The sequence below is a fragment of the Tyto alba genome, unplaced genomic scaffold (assembly GCF_018691265.1).
Source record: "Tyto alba isolate M040663 unplaced genomic scaffold, T.alba_DEE_v4.0 Super-Scaffold_44, whole genome shotgun sequence".
Taxonomy (NCBI): domain Eukaryota; kingdom Metazoa; phylum Chordata; class Aves; order Strigiformes; family Tytonidae; genus Tyto; species Tyto alba.
Window position 1 is genome coordinate 15051560 of NW_024881320.1, and position 26318 is coordinate 15077877.

The 26318-nt window shown below is 59.9% G+C and overlaps 3 protein-coding genes across 8 annotated transcripts in view; 1 reads left to right on the forward strand and 2 right to left on the reverse strand.

Moving 5' to 3' along the window:
* The window catches only part of KSR2 (kinase suppressor of ras 2), an 88363-nt gene extending 81265 nt beyond the window's left edge, over positions 1-7098 (reverse strand). For all 3 annotated transcript variants that reach the window (XM_042805244.1, XM_033001369.2, XM_042805243.1), the window contains exon 1: positions 6915-7098. In XM_042805244.1, the coding sequence (XP_042661178.1) occupies positions 6915-7091 (177 nt within the window). In that variant the 5' untranslated portion in view covers positions 7092-7098. The remainder of the gene's footprint in view (positions 1-6914) is intronic.
* Positions 7099-17234: 10136 nt separating this feature from the next.
* On the forward strand, positions 17235-20468 carry RFC5 (replication factor C subunit 5). The gene is made up of 11 exons (XM_042805248.1): positions 17235-17307; positions 17903-17967; positions 18070-18206; positions 18315-18394; positions 18714-18787; positions 18893-19052; positions 19200-19281; positions 19386-19515; positions 19724-19801; positions 19908-19962; positions 20177-20468. Exons 1-11 carry the CDS (start codon positions 17276-17278, stop codon positions 20271-20273), a joined length of 990 nt encoding a protein of 329 aa, XP_042661182.1. The 5' UTR covers positions 17235-17275; the 3' UTR covers positions 20274-20468.
* A 703-nt stretch (positions 20469-21171) lies between these two features.
* On the reverse strand, positions 21172-25052 carry WSB2 (WD repeat and SOCS box containing 2). Of its 4 annotated transcripts, none has more exons than XM_042805246.1 (9): positions 24939-25052; positions 24646-24817; positions 24295-24527; positions 23954-24085; positions 23498-23598; positions 23079-23251; positions 22718-22831; positions 22117-22224; positions 21172-21898 (listed from the first exon to the last, which is right to left on the reverse strand). In XM_042805246.1, exons 1-9 carry the CDS (start codon positions 24952-24954, stop codon positions 21736-21738), a joined length of 1212 nt encoding a protein of 403 aa, XP_042661180.1. In that variant the 5' UTR covers positions 24955-25052; the 3' UTR covers positions 21172-21735. The 4 variants fall into 4 exon arrangements, 3 of the variants coding, with proteins under 3 accessions (XP_042661180.1, XP_042661179.1, XP_042661181.1); XM_042805245.1 differs by having other exon boundaries at positions 24295-24530; XR_006166726.1 differs by lacking the exon at positions 21172-21898 and adding an exon at positions 22305-22441 and having other exon boundaries at positions 22116-22224; positions 24295-24530.
* Between the last annotated feature and the right edge of the window lie 1266 nt (positions 25053-26318).

The following is a 26318-nucleotide window of genomic DNA, read 5'->3' on the forward strand; positions in this document are numbered from 1 at the left end:
CAAAGGGGGCATTTCCCTCCTAAAAAATCCCTTTCTCAGCTCCTTCATCCCCAGCCCAGTAGGCTTCAGCGCTGGGGTCTTGCTCAGGGGATGGACAGCCCCCCACCACCCCGGGGACCCTACGGTGGGTGGATGGGGAGAGAGGGCAGGGGACACAGAGGCATTGCTTCTCGCACACACTAACACAGATACCACCCCCCCCAGAAGTGCCCAGCACCCAAAGGACACGCTCCCCTCTTATACCCAGGCTCGGGTTCACAGGGACCCCCTGAGCATCCCCCACTGGGAGCAGCCACAGCATCACACAGCGCCAAGGCTGGGACGTGGGCATTCGCTCCTTATTCCCGCACCACCAGCCCACCTCTGCCCCAGCCCTCCTTCCTCCCACCACCCCTCATCGCCACGAGTGGAGCCATCGACCCCTCTTTGCTCGGCTGTGGCCCCATCCCTCCGCCAACCGTCCCCCCCAAGCCCTCCCACCGCGAGGCCAAAGACGCCGCGTTAGCAACCGCAGCCTGACAGCTCCCAAAATAAAGGCGCTGAGTGACTGGCCTCCTTTCTCAGGAATATAGAACAGAGCCCGGCTCGCTGGAAACCTGCTGGGATTTCCTGCTCCTGCTTTTCCAGCTGGGTGATTCCCCACCGCCGGCAGCACTAGATGGTGCTGTGCCCCTGCCCGCCACCAGCTCCTGCGCACCCCAAAAATAGAAGAGCAAAATATGCGATGGTTTGGAATAGAGAAGCGAGGGGAGAAACCCCATCACAGCACTGTGGAGTTTGGGAGAGCTTTCCCACCTCTGCCGGTCCCTTTTCTCGGTGGTACCCGGCGGTGATGGTCACGGGGTTTGGCGTGATGTGATGCGTGTGAGCAGAGGGGGAAAAATCGGCCCCCCCCCCTGCACCCACCCATCGTGGCTGGGGAGAGGTGGGTGAGCCCAACAAGGTGCAAAACAGGCAAAACCAGCCCCCTCCTCGCTGCCTGGGAGGGGAACAGGCAGCACAGGCACGGGAGAGGCTGGTGGTCCCCATCTCCTTGCAAACAACGAGTCCCCACTGCGATGTCCCACCAGCATCACCTGGGTGGGTGACAGCTCTGCCAGGAGCCAGACACCCCAACCAGGCAGCTTCTCCAGAGCCCTGACCTGGCTAACAGCCACAGAGATTAATTACTGAAAATTAATACCCAGAAGAGAGCTGGGGACAGCAAAGCAAATGGCTGGGGAGGCTGCAGGAGTCCCACGGGGCTGGCTAGATTCAGCAGCACCCTGCCCAGCTACCAGGTCTGCTTTTTGAGAGAAACCACTCTCCTAACGTAAACAAGCGAAGGGTTTTGGGGTCAGCCCCAATCACCCATCCTAAACGCACCCCAGGACCTTATAGTGGAAATAGCGGCAGGCACCTTGAATAAACATAGAGGCAGCTCCTTCTCCGCCCCCCCCCTCCCAAAGAAAAAAAAAACTCCTGACACACAGCTGTGGCAAAAGACCAGCAAAAACCCTCCTAAAAACTCACCTCCATCCCCACCAGCCTGCTCCTCATCCTTTCCTCTGCCCGCCCCCAGGCTGAGAGCCCAGGGGGGACCAAAGGGGATGCCAGAACCACAACAGCCTCTCCAGTGCTAAAATCAGGGTCCTGGAATGGAGATGGAGCCGGGGACTGGGCAGCCCCCACCACCACCATGCAGAGATGTAGTGGGAGTTGGGAACAGGGCAAGGATCAGGGAAGTGGAGAGAGGTACTTTAATTTCCAGGCTCCAGGTAGGGGAAATTTGCTCTGCCCAGCCCTTGAGAGATCAGAGGGGCCATCAAGACCCCAGATAGGAAGCCAGCACCCTGGGCGTGGGCTGATGCTCTGGCCCGTGGGGGAAAACAAGCCCAGCAAACCTCTGTGAAATCCAAAAGCACCTCTCGTTTTGCTGAGAGCTTCACCAAAGGGGCTTGAAAGGGAAGCGACTGAGACAGCCCCGTGTCGCGGGGAAAGCCCCGTCCCGCGGCTGCGGGGATGCTGTCGCTCACCCTGAGCCGCTGCTCAGCCCTCCCTGCACGGGATGAAGATTTTGCAAACGTGGTAAACGCTGCTCCGCTGCAAGGGCCAGATCCTGCTTTGCGTTCCTGCTGTGGCACAAACCCCTCTCAGCTCTTCGGTGCCTCAGTTTACCCCTCTGGAAAAGGGTGGGGGACACCCTGGGGTGCTGTGGCTGTGGGTGTACAAGCAGAGCGGTCGGAGTCCTGGCAGCGCGGAGGGTGCTCGATGTTTGGGGGATACGCTGCTGGTCCAACCGGGGCTGCTGCCGGGGGAACCAGGGCTACGAGGGGGCCCATACACCTTCCTCTGAAGCTGGGGGTTGGTTTTCACACTCTTTCAAGTGCTTCTCCCCCCTCCAGCACCGTGAGGGGGTAAGGGAGGGTGCGATGCTCTGACAAAGAGGGGTAAAGACACGAGCAGCCCCTTCCCTTTGGCCACAGTGAGGGTCTGGTGGCTCCTGGGTCCCCCTCGCCTCCTCCCCGAGGCAAGGACCCTCCTCTGGAAAACAAGACCCCGACAGGTCCCTGCTGCCCCGCAGCGATGGGTGCAGGCAAAGGAGGGATGTCCCCGCTCCGCATCACTCCCCTGGGACCTTGGGGTGACCCCAGCGAGGCAAGGGGCTGGGGTCACCCAAGGCTGGAGCCCCCTCCTCCCCCCCTGCAAACCCAGCTCCCTTCTCTCCCCTCCGCACCCCACCGGGGATTTCCAGCCTCCTCCCGTCACCCCGAGCAGGATTTCCCCTTGGCAGGCGCTCCCCCCAAAACCCGGCCCGGCGGTGAGCGGCTGCTCCCCCCGAGCAGGCACCGGGCGCGAAGCAGCCGGTCTCCAAGGAGCGGGAGGGCGGCTGCACCCCCCCCCCGGCACAGCACCCTGCGCCCGCCCTGACGTCAGCCGGGCTGGAGACGGCACCGAGCCCTGCCTGGAGACCGGGGAGAGGCGGCGGAAAATCCACCTGCGGGAGCACGAGGGGAAAGTTAATTAACCTCGCACAGGCAGGCCACGCCGCTGCCAACGCCGGCGCCCGGTGAGCCGTCACGAGGGAGCCCGGCCTGCCGGGATGCCCGTGCCGCTTGGCACATGGCTCTGCCGGGTGCCGTCGTGCCGTGAAGGGGAGAGGATGCTCCTCGTCTCTGAATATCCCCGGCACAGCGGCAGGCCGCAGCGGCTGCTCTCCCACGGCACGTAGCCACAACCGGAGAGACTCATCCCCGACACCTACCCTGGGGCTCGTTATTCCAGAGACACCTGGAGCACCCTCGAGCAGGGGAATACCTCGCCACGGTTATATTTTCCCCTCTCAGGGCTCTTTCAAGGCCCTGCTGGGCTGGCATGCCATCTCTGGCTCTGCACATCATCTATTTTCAGTGCTGCTAAATGGTCCCTGGTGCTCTCCCTGGGAGTACAGGGGCCAAAATGGCTCAGCCCAGCATCCTGGAGATGCCTGGCTCACCGGGAGGATACAGCCCAGGCATAAGCGCTGTGCTCGCCCATGGTATTAGACACTAGAGAATCCACACGCTCAGTCAGTGAATATCCCAGTGTTGGGGCAGCACCTCCTTTGACCACGGCCCGTGGAAGTTTGGAAACGGCCACAGCTCTTCCCCAGGTGCCTCTTCCCACCCTCACCCTGTTTGTATAACACCTAAAAGGATCCCAGGAGGGTTTCCCCTTCCCGGCAGGAACACAGCAGCCCAGGGAGAAGGAACCGCCGATCCCGGGGTTATCTTTGGAGCCACTCGCCGGTTTCTGGGAGCCCTGACCCACGCTTTGAAACCGGGTGGTGTAACCCCAGCACAGAGAGCGAGGCACCACAGGACAGCTGGAAAAACCACCCAGCGCCGAGCAACTTTTCCTTTTCACTTTTACCCCATGTTGCCCCCAGATCTCCGGCAAACAGGCAGGTAGCGGCACACCTCTTCCGTATTTGTGCCCCAAAACCCAAATTTAGAGATGCAAAGCCCGACTGCCATGCTCAGACGGGGAATAAAGCCCCACCACCCACGCAGGACCAGGCAGGGCTAACGGGGGCGGCTGCTCGGCTCCCGCCCTCCTGCTCTGACAATACGCAGCCCCAGATCTGCTGCCGTCCCGTAGGAAGCAAAGTGGCCCCGACTCCCACCCTGGGCAACGTCGGTCGGCATTTCAGTCCCAGCCACTGCTTTGATTTCCACTGGAGCTTGTCCCGAGGTGCAAGGGAGCCCTAAAGGGCTCCCAGCCCCAGGGGCTGCCACCGAAGCCGGGCTGTAGCTGGTGGTACCCATCCCCGAGGAAGGATGCTGCATCTCACAAAGAATGGGGACTCGCGTGTACCTTGAGGTGGTTTAAAAAAAAAAAAAAAAATAAATGGATAAACTTCTATTAATCCAGTAAAAGCAGGGTTTAGCATATGAGGATTAACCAAAAAAGATGGATTCACCCATTTTATTCCAGGCTCACACTGATGCAAGGGCCATGCAAAGTCTCCCTGAGGGTGCTTGGGGTGAGGTGCCCTCCCAGCCCACCCGTCCCTGGCCACTGTCCCCTTCGCCTCGGCGGTGCCTGGCCCGGCTCTGCTGCTGCCAGATGGGAAGGGAAGAAGCACCGAGCGGGGCCTCTGCATCTGCGTCACGTCCTTGGGACACGGCGGTGGCGGCAGGGACTCAGGGCCAAGCTCGGCTCCCGCTTACGCTGGCGGCAACCCAGGACAACCCCACCAGGAGCCGGTCCAGACCTACGGCGATGTGCCGGCATCGGGAGTCTGGCCCCGGTTCATCCGTTGTCACTCCACCCCCCCCCCCGGGAATCGCCCCATTTCTGTGCTGAAAAGCAACGAGTGAGCGTCAGCAGGGATGCCCCTGGCTGACACACGTGGCGGGCACCCCGGTTTTGGGGGTGGTTTGGGGAAGGCGATGCCGGGGCTCCCCGCGTCGGGCTCAGCACGATCCACAGGGGTTGGAGAGACGCTTCCCTGCGAGCACAAGGGATTTGCGGGGCGGCATCCCCCCAGCCACCTCCGAACCCTCCAGCTGGCCCGGGCTGAGCTGCCCCAGTGACACCAGGATGCTGCTTTGCCCACACGCCGTCACGGGATGCCAGGAAGGAGCGTCCCACCAGGATCGCTTCACCACGCTCCCCGGCTCCCCTCAGTCCTACCAGGGGAGAAGTGGTAACTCATCAGCCATGCCAACCCTAACAAGGCCGTCACTCCACGTGGGATAAACTTCTGTAGGCATTGGCTCTCCTGGAGGGCCTTGGAGCCTGCCTGCCCCCCGCAAAGTCTCCCACACACCCCAGAACCGCTGCTGTTTCATCCCCACCTCCCTGTCCCTCTTCTGAGGTTGCTCCGGGGCCACACATGGACCAACAGCTCCAGGCTGAGCCTCAAGCCCCTCACGCAGAGAGGTGGGATGGGACAAGGCTCGGAGCAAGGAGAGGCAACGGCGGGATCGGTGTGGGAATTTGGTGCAAGTCGACGCCTGGGATGCAGAGTGGGGTGCTGCACCCCAACCCCAGGGTCCCCCCCCCGCGAGCGGCACAGCAGTGGCACAGCGATGCTCCACTCGCTCCCACGGCACTTGGGACCTTGGGGGGCAAAATCAGCAGCGGGGGGCATTTCGGTCATGGTCCAGAGCTGAAAGCCAAGGGACTGTGGGACCCTGGCAGGGTCACCTGTGCTGCCGAGCACAGGAACCGCTGTGCCACCACATTTGGGCTCTTGGTGAGAAGGGCCAGGTTAGGAAGCACCGGCCAAAAAACCTGAGCAGGGCAGGGCTCCAAAATCCCCCCCACCCGCAGTCCCAGCCCCGCGTCAGCCACCTCCACGGCCCCGCTGGCATCTCCCTGGGGTCACGGCACTGTGACAGCCACGCTTCTCCCTGCTCTGCCACCAGCTGTGGGGCCCTGCCCACCCTGGGGCATCCCAGCCTGCCAACCTCCTCTTGAACCCCAAATCCATCCCCATCCAGGTGCCAGCAAACCCCAAGGGGAACCTCTTCCTATGGGGCTACAACAGACATGGCCCTGCTCAGCAACTTTTACTTATATGTATTTTTCCCATCTATGAAACATCAAGAAATCCAGCCAGTGCTCCCCTCGGCATGGCCTGCCTGCCTTCTCCCCCGGCAGTATCGAGGCCGTGGCTTGGCAAATCCTCCCCTTCCCGCCGGGGCTCTCCCCCCTGCCAGGCAAGGCTGGGGGGTTTGGGCAGGCGCTGCATTGCCGCGGTGGAGGAATCGGGGATGAGGAGGATGCTGGCCTGCCTCCCGGTGAGGGGCTGGAGCTCGGCCGAGGGGATGCAGCCTGCTCAGGAGGTAGGAGTACGGGGGGAAGGATTGCAGCCGGGCCGGGGAGCTGCAGGCTGGTGGGAGGGATGCAGGTGGGCTGGAGGGGATGCTGCCTGGATGGGGAGGTAGGGGCCCGTGGAGGGGATGCAGCCAGGCCTGAGGGATGCAGCTCCGTGGGAGGGACGCAGCCAGTCCGGGGGGGATGCAACTGGGCCGGGGGGGGGGATGCAGCGTGATGTGGAGGTAGGAGCCCACGGAAGGGATGTGGCCGGGCCGAAGGGGATGCAGCCCGGCCGGAGGGCAGGGAGGGGCTGCAGGTGGGCCGGGGGGCTGCAGCCTGCGGAGGGCTACGGCCGGGCCGGGAGGATGCTGTAGGGCCGGGGCCGGGTCGGGAGGGTGGGGGGGACGAGAGCGGGGGGGGATCCGGGCCCCTCCGGGCAGCACGGGTAGGAGGGTTTGGGGGGGCCGAACCCACCTCGGGGCCACCTGCAGAGCGCGCAGCCTCACTCGGGCGCACCGCAGCGCCGCGGGGGAACCCGGCGCGGCCCGGGGGGGGGGGGGGGGATTGGCCATGGGGGGGGGGGGGTGGAGGTTGGGGGGGGAGGGGGGGGGTCGGCAGGCCCCTACCTCCAGGGTGCGGATCTCCTTCTGCGTGAGGTCGTTGGAGGCGGCGCACTTGGTGCGGAGCCCCTCCAGGTTGGAGATGCTGATGTCGATCATGTTCTGGACCAGCTCGCACTGCTGCAGCGCCTTCTGCAGACTCAGCTGCTGCTCCTCGCTCCTCGTCATGTTGTCCTCATCCATCGCTCGCCGCGCCCCCCCCCCCCGCCTCCCCTCCCCTCCCCTCCACCCTCCACCCTCCGCCGCCGCGGCGCGCCCCCCCCACCCCCCCCCACCCTCCCCTGCCCGCCCCCCCCCCCCCCCTCCGCGCCGCTCAGCCCCGCTCCGCCGCGGCCCGCAGCATCGCGGCCCCGCGGTGCCCACCGAGCCCGTCAGCGCGGCGCCGCCGCCGCCTCCCCCCCCCCCCCCCCCAACCCCCCCCCCCTCCCCGGGCGCGGCGGGGCGGGGGCGGGGGCGGCGCGCTCCGGCACCGCGGGGCCGCGCTCGCTGCGCGCCTCTCCGCGCGGTGACACACGCACACCCCCACACCCCCCCCCCCCATCACCCCGATATCCCCATCCCGCCCCCAGCGGGTACCGGGCCCCGGGAGCGGTGGGTGAGGGGGTGTGGGGGCAATGGGGGGACCTTGATGTAGTGGGGGGGGGGGGCTGGGGCAATGGGGGGGGCTGGAGCAATGGGGGGGCTGGAGCAGTGAGGGTCCTACTGCATTGGGGAGCATGGTGCAATGAGGTTCCCAGGTGCAATGGGGGGGGGGGGGTCTTGGGCATTAGGGGTCCCAGATGCAATAGGGGGGGCCTGGGATAATGGGGGTCCCAGGTACAATAGGGGGGGCTTGGAGCAATGGGAGTCTCAGGTACAATGGGGAGAGCCTGATGTAGTGGGGGGGGCCTGGGGCAATGGGGGGACCTGGGGCAATGGGGGGGGCTGGAGCAGTGGGGGTCCTACTGCATTGGGGAGCATGGTGCAATGAGGTTCCCAGGTGCGATGGGGGGGCCTGGGGCAATGGGGGGCCGGGGGCAATGGGGGTCCCAGGTGCAATGGGGAGAGCCTGATGTAGTGGGGGGGGGGGGCTGGGGCAATGGGGGGACCTGGGGCAGTGGGGGGGGCTGGAGCAGTGGGGGTCCTACTGCATTGGGGAGCATGGTGCAATGAGGTTTGCAGGTGCAGTGGGGGGGGGTCTTGGGCATTAGGGGTCCCAGATGCAATAGGGGGGGCCTGGGATAATGGGGGTCCCAGGTACAATAGGGGGGGCTTGGAGCAATGGGAGTCTCAGGTACAATGGGGGGGGGGGGCTGGGGTAATGGGGGGCATGAGGCAATGAGGGACCCTTCTGCAGTGAGGGTCCTACTGCATTGGGGGGAGCCTGGGGCAATGGGGGCCCCAGGTGCAATGGGGAGGGCCTGATGTTATGGGGGGGGGGCCTGGGACAATGGGGATCCCTGGAGCAATGGAGGGGTGCTGCAGTGTGAGGAGCCTGGTGCAATGGGGGGACTCTGGTGTAATGGGGGATCTTAGTGCATGGGGGCCTTGCTGCACTGGGGGGTCCCTGGGGCAATTGGGGTGCAGCCGCGATGGGGAGCCGTGCTGCGTGAGACTGCAGGGCGGGAGCTGCGCGTGCAGCTGGGGGGGTGCAGGGGACGTGCACCCCCAAAAGCCTAAGGAAGCAGTATTGGGGTGCAAGGGGAGAACTGTGTTGCAGCCCCCACTGCGGAAGGAACAGGGCAGGATTTGCATCACTTGGGGGGGGCAGGAGGGGCCAGTCCCCCCCAGTTGCTGTCCCACCGCACAGCCCCCCCGGCACAGAGGGGATGCTGACGCTGCTCCGCGCCAGGCCAAACCCTGCCTCAGCCTACGGACCCCAAGAGTGGCGCAGAAGGGGACGAGCTGGGGGGGGGGCAGACAGGATGGAAATCTGCAGTGGGGTCTGAGGAAAGCCAAGGAGGAACCCTGCGGTCCCTGCCCTAGCAACGAGATTTGGCCCGAAAAAGACCAAAACCAAATAAAAATCAAGCTGCCGCACACCTCAGTGTGCCTCCCCCTTTCCTCCCCCAGCTCCCCTCTCCCCCAGCTCCTCTCTCCCCCCAGCTCCCCTCGCCCAGCACTGCTCCAGTTATTAAAATGCCAAGCATGCAGTTTGGGGAGCAGCATCGAGGTGCAGGGGAGGGGAGAACCCAGACTCCCCCCCCACCCAGGGGCCACGGTGATGGCCACGCTCATGCCCAGGTTGCCGGGTAGAAGCCCCGTGCGCACCCCTGGATCTCCATTTCGCAGTGGCCAGAGCCCCTATAGAAGCCAGAGCCCCTATAGAAGCACTAACCCCACACGCAGGGGATGAGCCCTGCTCCTCTCTAGCACGTTCAGTTATTTTGGGGTTTAGGCCAGCCCCAGGGAGCAGCAGAGGAAAGGGGGTGCAGGCAGCACGCACTGACCCCCCGGTGCTGAAGCCTCTCCGTAGGAGAAGAGCCTTTGCTGGCTGCTGTGCTTGAGAAGCTTTACAGAGCTTGGTATATGTATATAAAACGTTTTATATACATATTATATGTGTATAAAACACTTTATATACACATATTATATTTTTTACACATATTATATTTTACACATATTATATTTTTATACATATTATATTTTATACACATATTATATGTGTATAAAACACTTTATATACATATTATATGTGTGTATATATCTACAAATTATATATATATCATTTTATATAATTATATATCATTTTTAATATCCTTTTTATATATATTCAAAAGGTACCTGGAGGCAGTCAAGAGTGGCCAAGCCTGGCCAACAAGCTCAGCAGTTGTTTGGGAGGGACGGAGCAGGACAATGCTGCCTGTCCCGCTCCCCCCGAGCAAAGTTTCCTCTCATGCATCACCTCCTTGGCTTCGGATATTTAACTTTATTCCCAGTTGAAGTGCCCGTCCCAGTCCATATCAACTCCACGGACAACACAAGCCAAATGACTTTATCCATTAAATTAAACCAGCCGTGCTTGCAGTGGTCATCTCGCTCCAAGTCGGGATATGGATAAAAAAGTTTGAAATTTACTGATTTTTGCCTTTTTTTTTAATCAGACATTTTCATTTCCAGGCTTGCCCCCGTGTTGGGATGACCACACACGTCCCTTTTCCTCCCTCTCAGGAACAGCCCATTTGTTTACCTTCAAACCCTCTCTTTGAGGGCGGGAAGAAGCAGGTTGGAGGCATTTTATAGAAATTACTGGAATTTTAGCTTTCAGGTCAGTTTTGTGCTGTGCTGCCAGGAAGGGACCCAAAGCTGCAGCCACCCTGGCTCTGCAGTCTCCCCAGCACTGTCTGTGAGGGGCTCAGAGGGGCCCCCCCGGTACGGGAAACACCAGCAGCTCCCCGGGTGAGAGCGGGGCAGTGGCCGAGGGCAGGACCCAGCCAGCACCCGCTGCCACCGGCCAGGGGAGCCTCCAAAGGGGCTGGGGAGGGGTGGCAAAGGGGAGGAAAATATGTCAAAAGCGTTCAAAAAGCCAATTCTGGAAGAAGAAGAAAGAGAAAAGGAAGAAGAGGAAGAAGAGGAGGAATAAGAAGAGGAAGGAGAAAAGGAGAAAAGGAAGCATAATTAATTAATTATAATTTATATTATATTATATTATATTATATTATATTATATTATATTATATTATATTATATTATATTATATTATATTATATTATATTATATTATATATAAACAACCAAATATAATATAATATATGATATTATATAATATATATCATATATGATATGATATGATATGATATGATATGATATGGTATGATATGATATGATATGATATGATATGATATGATATGATATGATATAAATAAAATTAAAAGGAGATGCCAGACTATCATACCCAAACTGAAAAGAAGAATGGAACGGATGGAATGGAATGGAATGGAATGGAATGGAATGGAATGGAATAGAATAGAATAGAATAGAATAGAATAGAATAGAATAGAATAGAATAGAATAGAATAGAATAGAATAGAATAGAATTTTAAAAGGGATGCCAGACTCACATACCCAAACTGAACAGAATTATAATATAATATATAATATGATATGACATAATATAATATAATATATGATATGATATAACATAACATAACATAACATTATAATATAATATAATATAATATAATATAATATAATATAATATAATATAATATAATATAATATAATATAATATAATATAATATAATATAATTAATATAAATATAATATAATATAATATAATATAATATAATATAATATATAATGATAGAATAGAATAGCAATAAAAAGGGAATGCCAAACGGAACTGCACGGAGCTGTTTCCTTCTGCTTAACATGTTTGGATCAGGCTGGGGCTCACTCAGGCATTTTTCAAACCACAGCGGGACCAGGCAGTGAAAACACCTCAGCAACAGAGCCAGCAGCTCTAAGGAAAAACCTGCTGCAATTTCATACTATAGAGGATCCCATCTTAGCTGGGCTGCAGTCTCAATTTTGTTCTGAATTTCACATGCATATATATATATATATATATTTATATTTACTTGTTTCAACGGGGTGTCTTAGCTGGGGTGGATGGGAGGGAGCAGCACTGCAGCAGCTGGGATGCACTGGTGGGCACTGGTGCAGCCCCAGGGGCTGCGGGGGTCCCAGGGGAGAAGCACCCTCCCTCTCTGCCGGCTTTTTCTCTGGGAAGAAGGAGGCAGAGCCCTCTGGAAAGGCCAGCGTTCGCCTGACTGCTGCGGCAGGCGCCTGGGGAAGGCAGTGATCGCCAGATATTTCACTACCGCCCGTGTTGGAAATGCGATGCAATTCCCATCATTAACTGGAGCACAGGAGAAAAAAAAAAAAAAAAAAAAAAAAACACGATGGAAATTTTCTCTCCTGATGGCTTCTGTGGTTAATCAAGTCTCCCAACAACCAAACCAGAGATAAGCGGGCAAGGCACAATCTGTACTCAGCGCATTTGCAACAACAGATTATTTTTTGTCCCTAAAACATCCAATCTACCAGCCCAGCCATTTCTGCGTCCACTGTTTCCAGATCAGATGACAAGGGAGGGAAGAATGGTACCCGAAAGAGAGAGGATGCTGAGAGCCCCAACTCAAAACTGGGGTGCTGGGGAGCAAGTGGATCCCCCTTGGCATCCTTTGCCCATGCTGCTGCTCCCCCTCGCCATGACTCCACCAGCTTCCAGTGCAAAACAAATTCCCACAGTCCCAGAATTTGCCTTTCAAAATAAATAAATAAAGCAAAATAAAATAAAATAAAATTATAAAATAAAATAATAAAATAAGATAAAATAAAAATAAATAAAATAAAATAAAATAAAATAATCCAAAACACAAGCAGGGAGACTCTGCTGGGAGAAAATAAAAAAAAAAAAACCACCAGCGACAGCAGACCTGCAGTGATTTTGGGTGTACGCCAAACCTCATGCTCCCCAAAAAACCCTATTGCAGTTGGTGGGACAACTCACGTGCTCGGACCCGGGCTGGCCTGCGGTGCGAAAGATGGATGCACATTATGGATGGTGGGAATGGGCCTGAGGTCAATAAGAAAACCTGTGTTTCTCTATTCTACAGCCTTGCACAGCTTGAATTATTAATTTCCTTCGTTATCAGTGCCTGGATTTCGTACGCAGGCTAGCTGTGTGCATTGTTACTCAGCAACATTAACTACTTCATTTCTTAAACACAAGTTGGTTTTGGCACAATCCGTTCATATAAAATGTATCTTCATAGAATCAGTCACAGAATACCAAGTTGGAAGGGACCTCAGGGATCATCTGGCCCAACCTTTCCTGGCAGAAGCCTGGTCTAGACAAGGTGGCCCAGCACCCTGTCCAGCTGAATCTTAGAAGTGTCCAGTGTTGGGGAATCCACCACTTCCCAGGGGAGATTATCCCAGTGGCTGGTTGCTCTTGTGAAAAATTGTCCTCTTCTGTCCACTTGGAATCTCCCCAGGAGTAGCTTGTACCCACGCCCCCTCGTCTTTTCCATATGACTCCTTGTAAAAAGGGAGTCTCCGTCTTCTTTGTACCCACCCTTTAAACACTGGAACATGGGGATAAGGTCTCCCCTAAGACTTCTCTTCTCAAGGTTGAACAAACCCAGTTCTCCCAGCCTTTCCTCACACGGCTGCCCAGTCCCTTGATCATCTTTGCGGTCCTTCTCTGGACCCTCTCCAGCCTGTCAACACCTTTTTTGTAGAGCAGGGGCCAAAACTGAACACGGTATTCTAGGTGTGGCCTGATGAGCGTTGAGTAGAGTGGGATGATGACTTCTTTATCTCTGCTGGTGATGCCCTTGTTGATGCAGCCCAGCACCCCGTTGGCTTGCTGGGCCACTGCAGCTCCCTGTTCACTCACGTTGAGCTTGTTGTCCCCCAGGACCCCCAGGTCCCTCTCCACAGAGCTGCTCTCCAGCCAGGTAGATCCCAGCCTCTGCTGCATTCCTGGATAATATTTTCCCAGGTGCAAGACCTTACACTTGGCCTTGTTGAACTTCACAAGGCTCTTGTCAGCCCACTCCTCCAGCCTATCCAGCTCTTCCTGCAGGGTGGCTCTCCCTTCCCAGGTGTCCACTTCCCCACTTTGGTATCGGCAGCAAACTTCATCAGGGGACACTTGATCCGTCATCCCGATCACTTATGAAGATATTAAAGAGCATTGGGCCCAGTATCGATCCCTGGGGGACTTCACTTGTGACGGGTTGCCAGTCTGAAAAGGAGCCATCTCTCACCCCGCTCTGGGTGCAGCCTGGCAGCCAGATCCCCCCCACCGCACCGACATTTCTCTAGATGGAAACGTATCTGTGTCTCTAGGAGGAGGCTGTGGGGAACTGTATCGAAAGCCTTGGAGAAATCCAGGTAGACAATGTCCACTGCTCACCCCAACATCCACTTTGTTGTGGAAGGTAATCGGGTTTGTCAAGTAGGTTTTGCCCTTGGTAAATCCGTGCTGGCTTTTCCCAATGACGTGCTTCATTTGACTTGTGATCTTGTAATGACTTAATTCACCTATGTTGGTTTTCCTGCGCATCCGTGAGCTTGGAGCTACTGAGAATCTCTTTAAATCAGGTTCACCTTCACATGGCGCCCAGCGAGGGGGATGCTCTGCCAGGGCACAGCAGCCAGCTGGGAAGGGAGAGGGCATCCCCTCGGCACGGCCAGCTCATCACCCGCCAGGCAAACCCAACCAAACCCACCCTTGTGAAACCAACCCTTCGCTGGATTGCGAGTCCTCACACCATCACACAAGGCTTTTCCCACCAAATCCGCCACAAAACCACCCCACAACACTTTTACATGACCATTGGCCATGAGTGCTAAATAGTTGCTCTGGCTTGTTGCTGACCCCTTAAATTCAGGGTTGGCTCTGTTCATCTTGAAGGCCACTGTTCATCTTAAAGGACACTGGGAGACACTCTGCGTGCAAGGGGCCCTTCTGATATCATCATTCTTATTTATTCTTTATTAATATACAGAACAGCACCGCCACGTCATCGCTGGATGGGTCCACCTCTTGGACCTCACCTCTCGAAGAGCCCCTGGTTTTCTTCCTTGTGAAAAAGCATCCCTGCCACCATTTACCTGGAATTCCCTCATCCTCTTCTGAAGGCGTGCACCTGATGCCTCAGGGCTGTTAACAAACCTATCAACAGGGCTATAAATTTATAATGCTGTTTACCAATTCAGATGTGACCTGCCAGTCCCCTGCCCAAGAGGTATAACAGGTAAATAAGCCAAGACAGACAGCTCAGACACCGCTTAATAATTCAGCTTGTCCTAACGATGCAGAATCATTGTGGGGGGATGCACCCATCAATTATAACAATATTAAGCAACAATCAATTTTTTTAAAAAATAATCTTTAAAGCAATCTGGTCAAGAAAGAGGTGAAATCGCCTGTGAGAGATATCACCATGGATTTGAGCGTGCACACTGGCCACAAGCAGAAGACTTCGTCTGCCTCCTCCAAACATTTTGCCTGGTCTGGAGCTCAAGATTTAATAATGATGGGGTACGGCAGGGAGGAAGCGCCTAGAAAAAATCCATTTCTAAGGGCAAGCACCTGCCCCAGGCAAAGGCAGACGTGAGGAGAGAACAGCACATCTGCAGGCAGAGGCAGGGGAGAAGCCCAAGCCCGTCAGGCTCCAGGTCGCACCTCCCAGCCGGTTCCCGGGTGCTGGGGAAGGACCTCGCAGGTCCTTGGCTGCCATCAGAAGGGCCATCTGTCACAGCCGTCCTGCGCCCAGAGGCTCCAAGCTTTGAGCTCCTGCATTCCCTTACAGGGGTTGGGGGGGGAGGGGAGAAATAGGAAAAAAAAAATAAATAAAAAAAAAAGGAAAAAAGAATAGGAAAGCAGCTGCCCTCTGGCAGCTTTTGGGGTTGCTACAGGATTTGACCTGGAGCTCTTGATGTGTTTTCCCTTCCCTTGTCAGTAACGGGATTTCCCCATGATTTTTCTCGCCCCTCTGATACACTCCCCATCATCACCTCTACTTCCCAACAGATCTCTTCCCGTCATCTCTCCACCTGCACTTCCCCGGCCAGAGCTCCTCACCACAATCCTGCCTTCCTTTCTCCGCCCATGGTATGTAAACCAGAGCAGCGTCTGAGCATCCCCGCCAGCCAGCTTAGGTTATTCTTCCCTCTAAGTCTCTTCTCTAAGGAGTCTCCAGCCATTTGCCAAAGCCCAGCCTGAAACAGCATGGACCCCTCTTCTTTTGGAGACAACTCTGATAAGAAGAGGCTGCATCCAGCACCTCCAGGAATAGCTGGGAGCCACCCACCCCAGGCAGAAACACCCTTGTTACTCAGACAAACGTGAGGGACAGAGTCAGGGCTGATTTTTTAAGTTAGTCAACCATAAAAAAGAGACTTGAAAATCTTCAGGCTGCTTTCACGCACCAGGAAGCGGCAGGGACGGGGATAAGGGTGTTCCCGTCCTCACAGCCCCCTCCCAAGTTTGCTGCTCCCATCACACTCAGGGAATCACAGCGGGTCTCTTCTCCCCCAGCTCCCAGGCAGCCCCCCGGAGCTGCCGCCCTTCACCCCAGCACCTTTGGGTGCCCCTCTCACCCACAGAGCTTTCCAAGTGCAGGGTCACAACTTTGCTTTCCTGGTGCCATGCCCTCCCCAAAAGCAGAGGCACCACCTTGCTTTGGTGAACACCAGCACCTCACTCTCCCCAAAAGCATGCCCACAACCTTGCTTTAGGACCTCCCAGCACCACGCTGTCCCCGAAGGCATGTCCAGAACCTTGCTTTAGCAATTCCTGGTGCTGTGCTTTCCCAAAAGCACAGACATGACCTTGCTTTCACGAGTATCCGCACTGTGATCTCCTCAAAAGCATGCCCGCAATTTCCTTTCATCATGGAATCATTTAGGTTGGAAAAGACCTTTAAGATCGAGTCCAACCATAAAAGCAGTTGTGATATGGGAGGGAGCGGTGGCAAACTGGAGGCGCCTGTGTCAGCGCTGCAAATGGAAAAGCCAGTAAGTTGACAGAGGTCTTGTTTCAGGCAACTCCAGCGATACCCAAGGCAGGAACGGTGAGGCTGGGTCAAACCTCCCCACGCAGGGAAGCACTTGGTTTTATTCAGACCAACTTTGCCAAGTGTCCCCTGGGCAGCTGAGCCGGGAGGTGCCTTGCCACACTTCCAGGAGGACCCCCCCTGCAGAAAGGGGCACCGCCACTTTGCTTTGGTTCATGGCCGTAACTCACACGTCTCCTCTTCCCTCTGACCTGCCCCTGCCAGGCTGCAAACCTTGGGGACAATCCTCGTGACACCGGCAACGGTGGCACGGAGCCGCTCGCCCCTCTTGCTGCCCCAGAAGCAGCTCACGAGCCCGGCGAGCTCCGCTCGCTCCTGAAATAACCCACCAGGAGCAGAGGCAAGGCCGGCGGCAAGAGGGGCAGATCCCGGTGCATCACCACCCGTGCCGGACCCCGGCCCAAAACGAGACGTTCCCCGGGGACTAATCCCCGGCCTCCGCTGGCGCCTGAACTGCGCTGGGGACGATCGGTAGTGGCTGGTCTGGGCCAAAACCAGGCCAAGGCTTGGCCCCCGGTGCCGTGCTCCCCCCCACCTCGCTTTGATGAACGCCGGCACCCTGACCCCCCCTCCCCATCGCGCCCATGACCTTGCTCCGGTGCTGTGTCCCCCCCCCCACGCCCACAACTTCGCTTCAGCGATTCCCGGTGCCCCGCCCCCCAAAAGCACAGCCAGCACCTCCCTCTCCCCAAAACCATGCCCCCCCCCCCCCCGCTTTAGCACCTCCCAGCGCCGCCCCCCCCGCCCCCAGCCCAAGCCCCGCCTCGCCCCGCCCCTCTCGCGAGACAGCGGAGATGGCGCGAGCGGGCGGCGGGAACCTGCCGTGGTACGGGAGGGACCGGGAACGGAACCGGGAACGGAACCGGGAACGGAACCGGGAACGGAACCGGGAACGGGACCGGGAAGGGGAGCAGGGCCGGGAACGGGAACAGGAGCGGGAATGGAACCGGGACCGGGAATGGGAACAGGAGCGGGAACGGGAGCAGAACCGGGAATGGAACCGGGAACGGAACTGGGAAGGGGAGCAGGACCGGGAACAGGAACAGGAGTGGAAATGGAACCGGGAACGGAACCGGGAGCGGGAATGAAACCGGGAGCAGAACCGGGAAGGGGAGCAGGACCGGGAACGGGAACAGGAGCGGGAATGTAACCGGGAGCGGGAATGGGAGCAGGACGGGGAACGGGAACAGGAGTGGAAATGGAACCGGGAGCGGGAATGGGAGCAGGACCGGGAACCGGGAGCGGGAATGGAACCGGGAGCGGGAATGGGAGCAGGACCGGGAATGGGAACAGGAGTGGGAACTGAAACGGAACCAGGTGCGGGAGCAGGCAGGGACCGGGAACGCAACTGCAACCACAAGCGGGGGGAAGCAGCGGGCACTGCCCCGGGCTCACCCCCCTGCCACCGCACTCCGGTGCAGGGTGGAGAAGTACCGGCCGCAGACGCTCTCGGAGCTGGTGTCTCACAGGGATATCCTCAGCACCGGTAAATAACCCCCCCCCAACCCCCCCTGGTGAGTAACCCCCGCCCTGCAGCACCACCCGGGGGGGGACCGGGCAGCCCCCAAGCCCGTTATCCCTTCTCCAGTGCAGCGGTTCATCAGCGAGGATCGGCTCCCACATCTTCTCCTCTATGGCCCTCCCGGTACCGGTAAGACCTCGACCATCCTCGCCTGTGCCAAGCAGCTCTACCGGGGGCGGGAGTTTGGCTCCATGGTGCTGGAGGTAAGTGAGGATGGGGGCGGGGGGGGGGGGGGGTGATAGTAGGGTCCCCACACCCCCCCACGGGGGCATCCTGTGACAGGGATGTGGATCCACACCACCTCCCTCCAGCTCAACGCCTCCGACGACCGGGGTATTGACATCGTCCGAGGGCCCATCCTGAGCTTCGCCAGCACCAGGACCATCTTTAAGTAAGTGGTGGGTCTGCGCTTCCCAAAACTCCCCGTCCCTTTGTCACCCCCCCGCCAACAGAGCCTGCCCTGGCACTCAGCTTAGGAAGTGGGTTTGGGGGTGGGGGGGGTGGGGGGGCTCCTGGGGTGGGAAGCGAGCCGGAGTGGATGGGAAAGAGCCAGGGGTGAGCAGGGAGGATGAGGGTGGTAAGGATGCCAGTCTGGTGGGGAAAGGAGGGCTCCCTGGGAGCGTTTGTGGGGGTCAGGCTGGGAATAAGCATCCCCCGCTCCCCCTTCTCCAGCAACAAAGCCACCTCCCCCTTTTTCTCACCTTTTTAAGGAAAGGCTTCAAGCTCGTCATCCTGGATGAAGCTGATGCCATGACCCAGGATGCTCAGAACGCCCTGAGGCGAGGTGAGGGGCGCTTGGGGACCCTTCAGCCTTGCCCAGCCTGGCACGGGGCGCCAGCCCGTAGGAGGCAGCAGCTGAGGCCCAGCCTCTCCTCCCTCCTCTTCGCAGTGATCGAGAAGTTCACGGAAAACACCCGCTTTTGCCTCATCTGCAACTACCTCTCCAAGATCATCCCCGCCCTGCAGTCCCGCTGCACGCGCTTCCGCTTCGGCCCCCTCACCCCGGAGCTGATGGTGCCGCGGCTGCAGCATGTCATACAGGAGGAGGGGTGAGCCGGGGGGGCTCCACAGCATCCTCCGCACCCCCTTTTTCCCCATTCCCTAACACCGGGAGGAGCAGCAGGCTTGGTTTTCCCTGGTTGTATTTCCCTCCAGCAGCGCTGGCTCCCTCTGCAGCCCCAGGTCTTGTTTTCCAGGGTGGACGTGACCGAGGACGGGATGAAGGCTCTGGTGACCCTCTCGAGCGGCGACATGCGCAGAGCCCTCAATATCTTGCAGGTACAGACCGTGGCCACGTCGGCCCCACGCAGGCAGCTGCCCTGGAGCGGGCGGTGGAAGAAGGGCCGAGCTCTTCATCCTTCCTCCACCCTTCTCTTCCTCAGAGTACCACCATGGCCTTTGGGAAGGTGACGGAGGAGAACGTCTACACCTGCACGGGACACCCCCTCAAGTCTGACATCGCCAACATCCTCGACTGGATGCTGAACCAGGACTTTTCCACTGCCTATCGCAGTATCCTTTTCCCTCCGCTGGCCCTGGGGTTTAATTCCTGCTGTTATAAATCCTCCCCTTTTCCGGGGCTTCCCATCCTGTGGCCTCCTGCTCCGGCTGGGGTGGGTGCTGCTCGCTGGGGAGGGTCCTCAGGGTTGTCGTGGGGGTGAGGAGCAGGATCTCGCAGGAAAAGGCCTGGAAGAAAGCCCTTCACTCACTCTCATCTCAGAAATCATGGAGCTGAAGACGCTGAAGGGCTTGGCCCTGCAGGACATCCTCACCGAGATCCATCTGTTTGTGCACAGAGGTGGGGGGGGGGGGGGGGGCTCACGGGGGGCGGCTCCTGCTGACCCAGGGAGGGCCAACGGTGTGTCCCCCCCTCACCAACACGTGCCACCTCCTTCTCTCCACAGTTGATTTCCCCCCCTCGATCCGCATCCAGTTGCTGATCAAAATGGCAGACATCGAGTAAGTGTCCGTTCACCCCGGCCCGACGCCCCACAACTCCCCGGCCTGGGGGGCTGCCAGCGCGCCCACCCCACGGGGGTCACCGCTACCGGGCCATGGCGGGCCCTGGCAGACACCCGCAGCCCCTGCGCATCCACCCTGGCCAGGGCTGTCGCTTTGTCGGGGTGTGGACAGTGGTGTAAACACCTGAACCTGCCCTTGCCCCCCGCTCCAGGTACCGGCTGGCTGCTGGGACCAGTGAAAAGATTCAGCTGAGCTCCCTCATCGCAGCTTTCCAAGTCACCAGGGACCTGATCGTGGCCGAAGCCTGAGTCCTGCCGCGTGGACGTTCGCTTGCGTTGCCGGATCTCGGCGCGGCTGGAAGGGACCGTCGGCCCCGTGCCCGGAGCTGCTCCCTGCAGCTCTCCTCTTCCTTTTTGGAAGCCTTGTACCCACAGCTGGGTCACGAGAATCGGGCAGCGTTGTTTCTAAGCTTCACCAGGAAATACAGACTCCTCTAAAGCGCAGCAGGTTGCACTTGTCTTTTCTTTTTCCTTCCTGTGCAGCAAGGACCGAAGGGAAGGGGTCAAGGCTCATCCCCCCGCCCCATTGCAAAGGCGTCGCACCCGCACAGGCTGAATTCTGGCTGCTCCCACCTGCCTGCAAAACCTCCCCCCTCGCAGGGGCAGAGCCGCTCACGCGCCGAGCGGTGCAGCCCTGGCTTGTGCCACCCTGCTGCTCGTGCAGCTGAGCGGGGCAGCCGTGCACAGCAAGCTGCTCCCAAGGGAAAACATCCCGGGGAGCAGTTTAGAGGAGACGTTCCCCGTCTTCTCCCATCATCTGGGGTCACAGCCGTGGGCTCGTGCGCAGACCGAGCCCTCTGGCCTGCAGGGGACTCAAAGCACGCGCTGTCACTCCAGCCACCAGCCAAGCTGGAGGGAGGCAAGCGCACAAGACTGCTTCGTGCACAGCGTGTCTGGCCATCAGGCTGCTCGAGTGCTCCAGCGGGGAGAAAAAGCAACAGAACAATGGGAGCCGGGGGGCTGCGTTGAAGCCCCACACCCCACCTTCACCGTGGGCTGCTCCTCCCCGGCACCCACCGCTGAACACTTACTGGTCTGCTGCACCTCAGAGCTGAGTGAGCCCCCACTGCCACCCTGACAGCCACGGCAGGAGGGCTGGAGCCTGCCCTGCCAGGTGTCCCCACATCACCTCTACAAGCCAAGAGGAAAGAGGTGAGGAATCGTTTTTTATTCTGTCATCGCTGTCGTCTAGCCCGCAAAGACCTCGGGTTTGTCCAGCTCACGGCCAGACCTGGAGAGCAGCAGAGACCACACTCCTCCGGGAACTAAGCTACAGTACGAGCCGGTTCCGGTGAGGGTCGGTTTTGTTGGGGACAGTTGTAGCCCCCCCCTGTATTCGTACGAACAACAAAAGCTCTGCTCAGGCTGTGGCTGCTACCCTTCAACCCACAACATTGCACTTGGAAGCAAAAGCACCTGACCCCAAACTTGCAGCTAGCAGGGGGACAGGGGGACCCGTGTCCCCGGCGGAGCCACCGCAGCCGTGCCCCTTGCCCTCTGCATGCATTTTTGCTGGGTCCTAGTATTATTATACCAAAAAATCCCTCCGCGTTCACAGACGGAGCCCCAAAACAAGGGGAGCAGCAATCCTCCTGCCCCACAGCTCACGAATCAGCGAGACATCGTTGCTGCGGTGCCTCCTCTGACCCAGGCCGAGCCCCACCACCAGGCAGAGGGCTCTCGCCTCCGTGCCTCTGCTTTCCACGCCGCCTTAAAAGGTCCGGTAAGTGAGGAATTCCTTCAGCTTCCTGGGAATGGGGAGCGCCAGGACCTGGTATGTCGTCAGGAAGGTGCGCAGAGCTTTGCGACACAAGTGCTTTAGCGACGAGAGGACCCTTGGAGCAGTCCAGAACTGGACGTGGCCATCTCTGGTCCTGCAACGGGACCCAAACAAGCTGTGAGGACAAGGCAGAGAGACTCGAGAAAGCTCCATAACCCCCAAATATCCCGAGCTTGCAGCAACCGTGCGTTCCCCAGCCCGGAAAACCAGCCTGCATCCCCCAGGGAAGCCCGGAATTCGCTGAGCAGACCCAGAGCTGCGGGAGGAGGGAGCAGCCACGTGTTTCTCCGCTCTCTTCTCCCGCATACGCACCCTGTGGCAATGAAACCGCCGTGTGGAAAGTACATGCAGCACAGGCCGTTGGTCATGGGAGCAAACGCAACCGGCGACCGCAGCTCCAACGCCCAGATCCTCAGGAGCCTAAGGAGAAAGGGAGGGGACACGATGCCAGGCCCACATCCACGCGGTGCCTCCAGCTGAAAGAAAGCCTCTGGGTTCACCTGAACGCATGCAAACTGGAGCAGGATTTTCTTCCCGCGGGCTTAGAGCATCCCAGGAGTGTCACAACACGGCAGCAAGGCGGGAGGCACTGTCCCCTGTAGCGCTGAGCTGGATGCAGGCGGAGCTAGCGACTGCGCTGAGGGGCGCAGCGAGGGCGGCACGGCACGGGGGAGGACACGGGCCCCGGTTTGTCACCCCGAGGGGCAACAGAGCCCTGACCTTGCTACCCCTTGCCACAGGCGAGCCGCGGTGTCCCCAGGCAGCCTGCCCTTTCCCCTTCCCACCAGGCATTGGTGGGGACCTGGCACAGGAGGTCGGCTCCCCACTGGGACGTTTGGAGCTCCTGGTTCGTTTTGGTGGTGTCCTCCTGGGACCCTCTTCCCGCTGGAGGTCCCCGAGGGGGTTCACTCACCTGTCATCCGCCACCGTGGCCAGGTAGAGGCCCTCAGGAGAGAAGCAGATGGAGCGCAGGGAGCTGGTGTGGACTTCGCTGCTGTAGTCCACCACCGAGTGCAAGGGGACGTGGCTGCAGGAGGAGAGAACAAGCCCAGCGTCAGCCCCAGGCTGCCGTGAGCCCCATCCCCAGCGCTCCGGGGCTGGCAGAAGGGCCAAACCCAGCAGATCAAAGCCTCCCCCTTGAGCCACGGGAGACCGGGGAGAGGTGATGGCCATGCCCAGTTAGGAGCAAAGGCCACGTCCAGCCCTGACAAACCCCCACGGCATTGCTCTGTCCCCCTTTCCACGGTCCCCCACCAGCCCCTCTGGGTCTGTACCGCAGCGTCCTCAGCTGCTCCCCGGTGTAGGGGTCCCACATGATGACACAGGCGTCGTAGGAGGCGGTGACGAGGAGCGCCGAGTCCGGCGAGAAGTCGCACGACACCACGCTGCTCTGGTGCCCCTCCAGCCTCCGGATGAGGGTGTAGGACCGCATGCTCCACAGCAGCGCCTGCGGGACACGGGCAGGAGCTGAGGCTGGGAGCACCCCTGGGGTGGGAACGGGGGAGAAGCATCTCCCCCCCTTGGGGTTTAAGGCGCATGGGCTCTGGTTCCAGCTCCTTCGTGCAGAACCAGAACGGCCGAGGAGTGCGGGTGGCTCTGGCCTGGCCCCTTCTCACAGAGTGGGGACAAGGAGGGCTGAGGGGAGCGCAGGATTCAGCAGGACCCGGGATGGCTCCTATCCTGCAGGACTCACCGACTTCTCTCCGGCCGCGGAGCAGAGCATGCTGCAGTCTGGGGAGATGGAGCAGCAGTAGACCCACTGCACGTGGCCCGACAGCACCTGGACCTGCCGCCCTGGGGACGGCCGACACGCGAGTCACGAGAGGGGAGCACGAGAGGCAGCGCTGGGGGCTGCCCCTGCTCTCCCCTCCCTTTCCTGAAAGGGAATGCACGTGGGGCTGGGGGGTTCCCCGGGCAGATCCCAAGCTCTGTCTCCTTGCAACCCCTCCCTGCACTTCCCAGGCCCTACCTGGAAGGCGAAGGCTCTGCTCCGTGTCGCAGGACTCTGCCCTCTGCCTTGAATACTGTCCCCAAAGATCCTCTCCCACCACCTCCCCTACCAAGGTGGGTTTCTCCCACCTTTCCCGCAGCAGAGCCCAGCTTCAGCCAGGGGTGACCTAGCACCAGGGACGTCCCCCCACGCTCCTACCATCCCTGCTCAGGTCCCAGACGCGCAAGGTCTTGTCCCGCGAGGCCGACACAAGGATGAGGCTTCCATTGGGAGCAAAGCTCAGGTCTCTGACAACATCCTGGTGCCCCAAGAGGCTGAAGAGGAGGTGTCCTGTGGAGAAGAGCCATGCTCAGCTCTTGTCCCTCCACGGGGAAGGAGGCAGTGCCCCTCAGGCGCAGGCAGCCCTGCTGGAGACCAGGCAGGGGCTCCCGCTCGCCCCGGGGAAGCGTTTGGGGAAGGATGGAGACGGGATCCCCTTCCAAGGGGGAGCAGGGGGGAGAGGCACCGGCCTGCTCCCGCTGCCAGCGAGGGCCGCTCACCTGTCTGCACCTCCCAGACCTTGATCTGCCCGTCGTTGAGCCCGGTGGCCAGGATCAGGCAGGGAAGACCCCCGGCGCAGCCAGGGTCCGTCTCACCCTCCTCTGCCGCCGGCCAGGCGCTGAAAGCCAGGCCCCACACGATCTGGCCGCACTCCAGCGTCTTCTCCTTGGCCGCCCCTCGGCTCCTCGCCTCCGCTTTGCCGCCGCGGCTCTTGCGCTCCGAGGCTTTGCAGCTGCTGGGAGAAAGGAGGAGGGATGGAGGTTGACTCCCGCTGCCCCGGGGGGGGGGGCAGCCCCCGGCTCCGCGCACCCCCACCCCCCCCTTCCCCAGCCAGCCGCCCCAAAACTCACAGCTCGGCCTCCCCCAGGGGCCAGGGGATCAGCTTGACCACGCAGTGCCCCTGCGACCAGGCAAACCAGGCGCCGTCGGGGGAGAAGGCGACGCTCCAGGTCTCGCAGCTGGATTTCCAGTCGTAGCGCTGGGGACGGCCCGGCTTCAGCTCCGCCAGCAGGACCGGCTCCTCTGGGCGGCGGGACGGCCACGTTACCCACCCACCCACCCACCCACCCACCCCCCTTCGGCCCGGGCTGCCCCCCCCCCCCCGCCCCGTGGGGACGGGGGGTACCCCCGGCCCCCGCCTCACCTCCGCTCGCCTTCATGGCGGCTCCGCGGCCCGCCCGGCCACGGCAAAGCTCCGCCGGGCCGGGCGCGGCCTCCGCGGGCCCAGGCCCCGGCACAGGGTGGCGATAGCTCCTCCTCCTCCCTCTCCCTCCTCCCTCCTTCCTTCCTCCCTCCTCCTCCTCCTCCTCCCTCCTCCCTCCTCCCTCCTCCCTCCTCCTCCTCCCTCCTCCTCCTCCTCCTCCTCCTCCCTCCTCCTCCTCCTCCTCCCTCCTCCTCCTCTTCCTCCTCCCTCCTCCTCCTCCTCCTCCTCCTCCTCCCCCTCCCTCCTCCTCCCTCCTCCTCCTCCTCCTCCTCCTTCCTCCTCCTCCTCCTTCTCCTCCTCCTTCTCCTCCTTCCTCCTCCTCCACCTCCCTCCTCCTCCACCTCCCTCCTCCTCCTCCACCCCCCTCCTCCTCCTCCTCCTCCTCCCTCCTCCTCCTCCCTCTCCCTCCCCCTCCCTCCCCCTCCCTCCTTCTCCTCCTCCTCCTCCTCCCTCCTCCTCCTCCTCCGGGGTGAGGGGAGGGACCCCCGCCGCCACTGTCCCCTCGCCGGGGGCTCCCCGTGGATGGCGGCTGCCCCCCCGGGGATGGGGATGGGGACAAGGAGGGGTGGCGAAGGTCGGAGAGCGCGGACACACACACACCCCCCCCAACCCCGGGCAAGAGGAGCGGAGGCAACGCCTCATCTTCCCCCCGACCCCGGGGGGCTCCCCCCGGCTCCCCCCGGCCCGGGGCTCTGCCGCTGCCCAAGCCCGGGGGTGGGGTGCGGGCACAGGGCACCCGGGGAACAGGTCGGACGGCAAACAAAGCGCTGAGCCGTGCCACAGCCTCCCCTCCGGGGACAGCTCGGTCCCCCTCCCGTGTTCCCCCCCCTCACCCCCGATGCGGTGGGGCCGGTGGGAGGGGGGGCACCCTGCCTGCAGCACCCGCAGCCCCTCCCTTCTCAGCCCAGCGCAGGCACCCGAGGACCCGGCACCCACACGGTGACACCCCCCCCCCCATCAATGGCACCCCCAGCACCCACGCGGTGACAACCCCCTGGCAGTGACCCCTCCCCCGGACCCAGCACCCCCCATGGTGACACCCCTCAGCAGCGGCACCCCAAGAACTCAGCACCCACAAGATGACACCCCCCTGGCAGTGTCCCCACAGGGACCCAGCACCCACACAGTGACACCCCCAAGCAGCAGCACCCCCAAAACTCAGCACCCCCATGGTGACATCCCCCCAAGGACCTGGCAGTGGCACCCCAAGGACCCAGCACCTGCACGGTGACACCCCCCAGCAGCAGCACCCCAAGAACTCAGCACCCACACGGTGACACCCCCCTGGTAGTGACCCCCCCAAGGACCCCACACCCACAC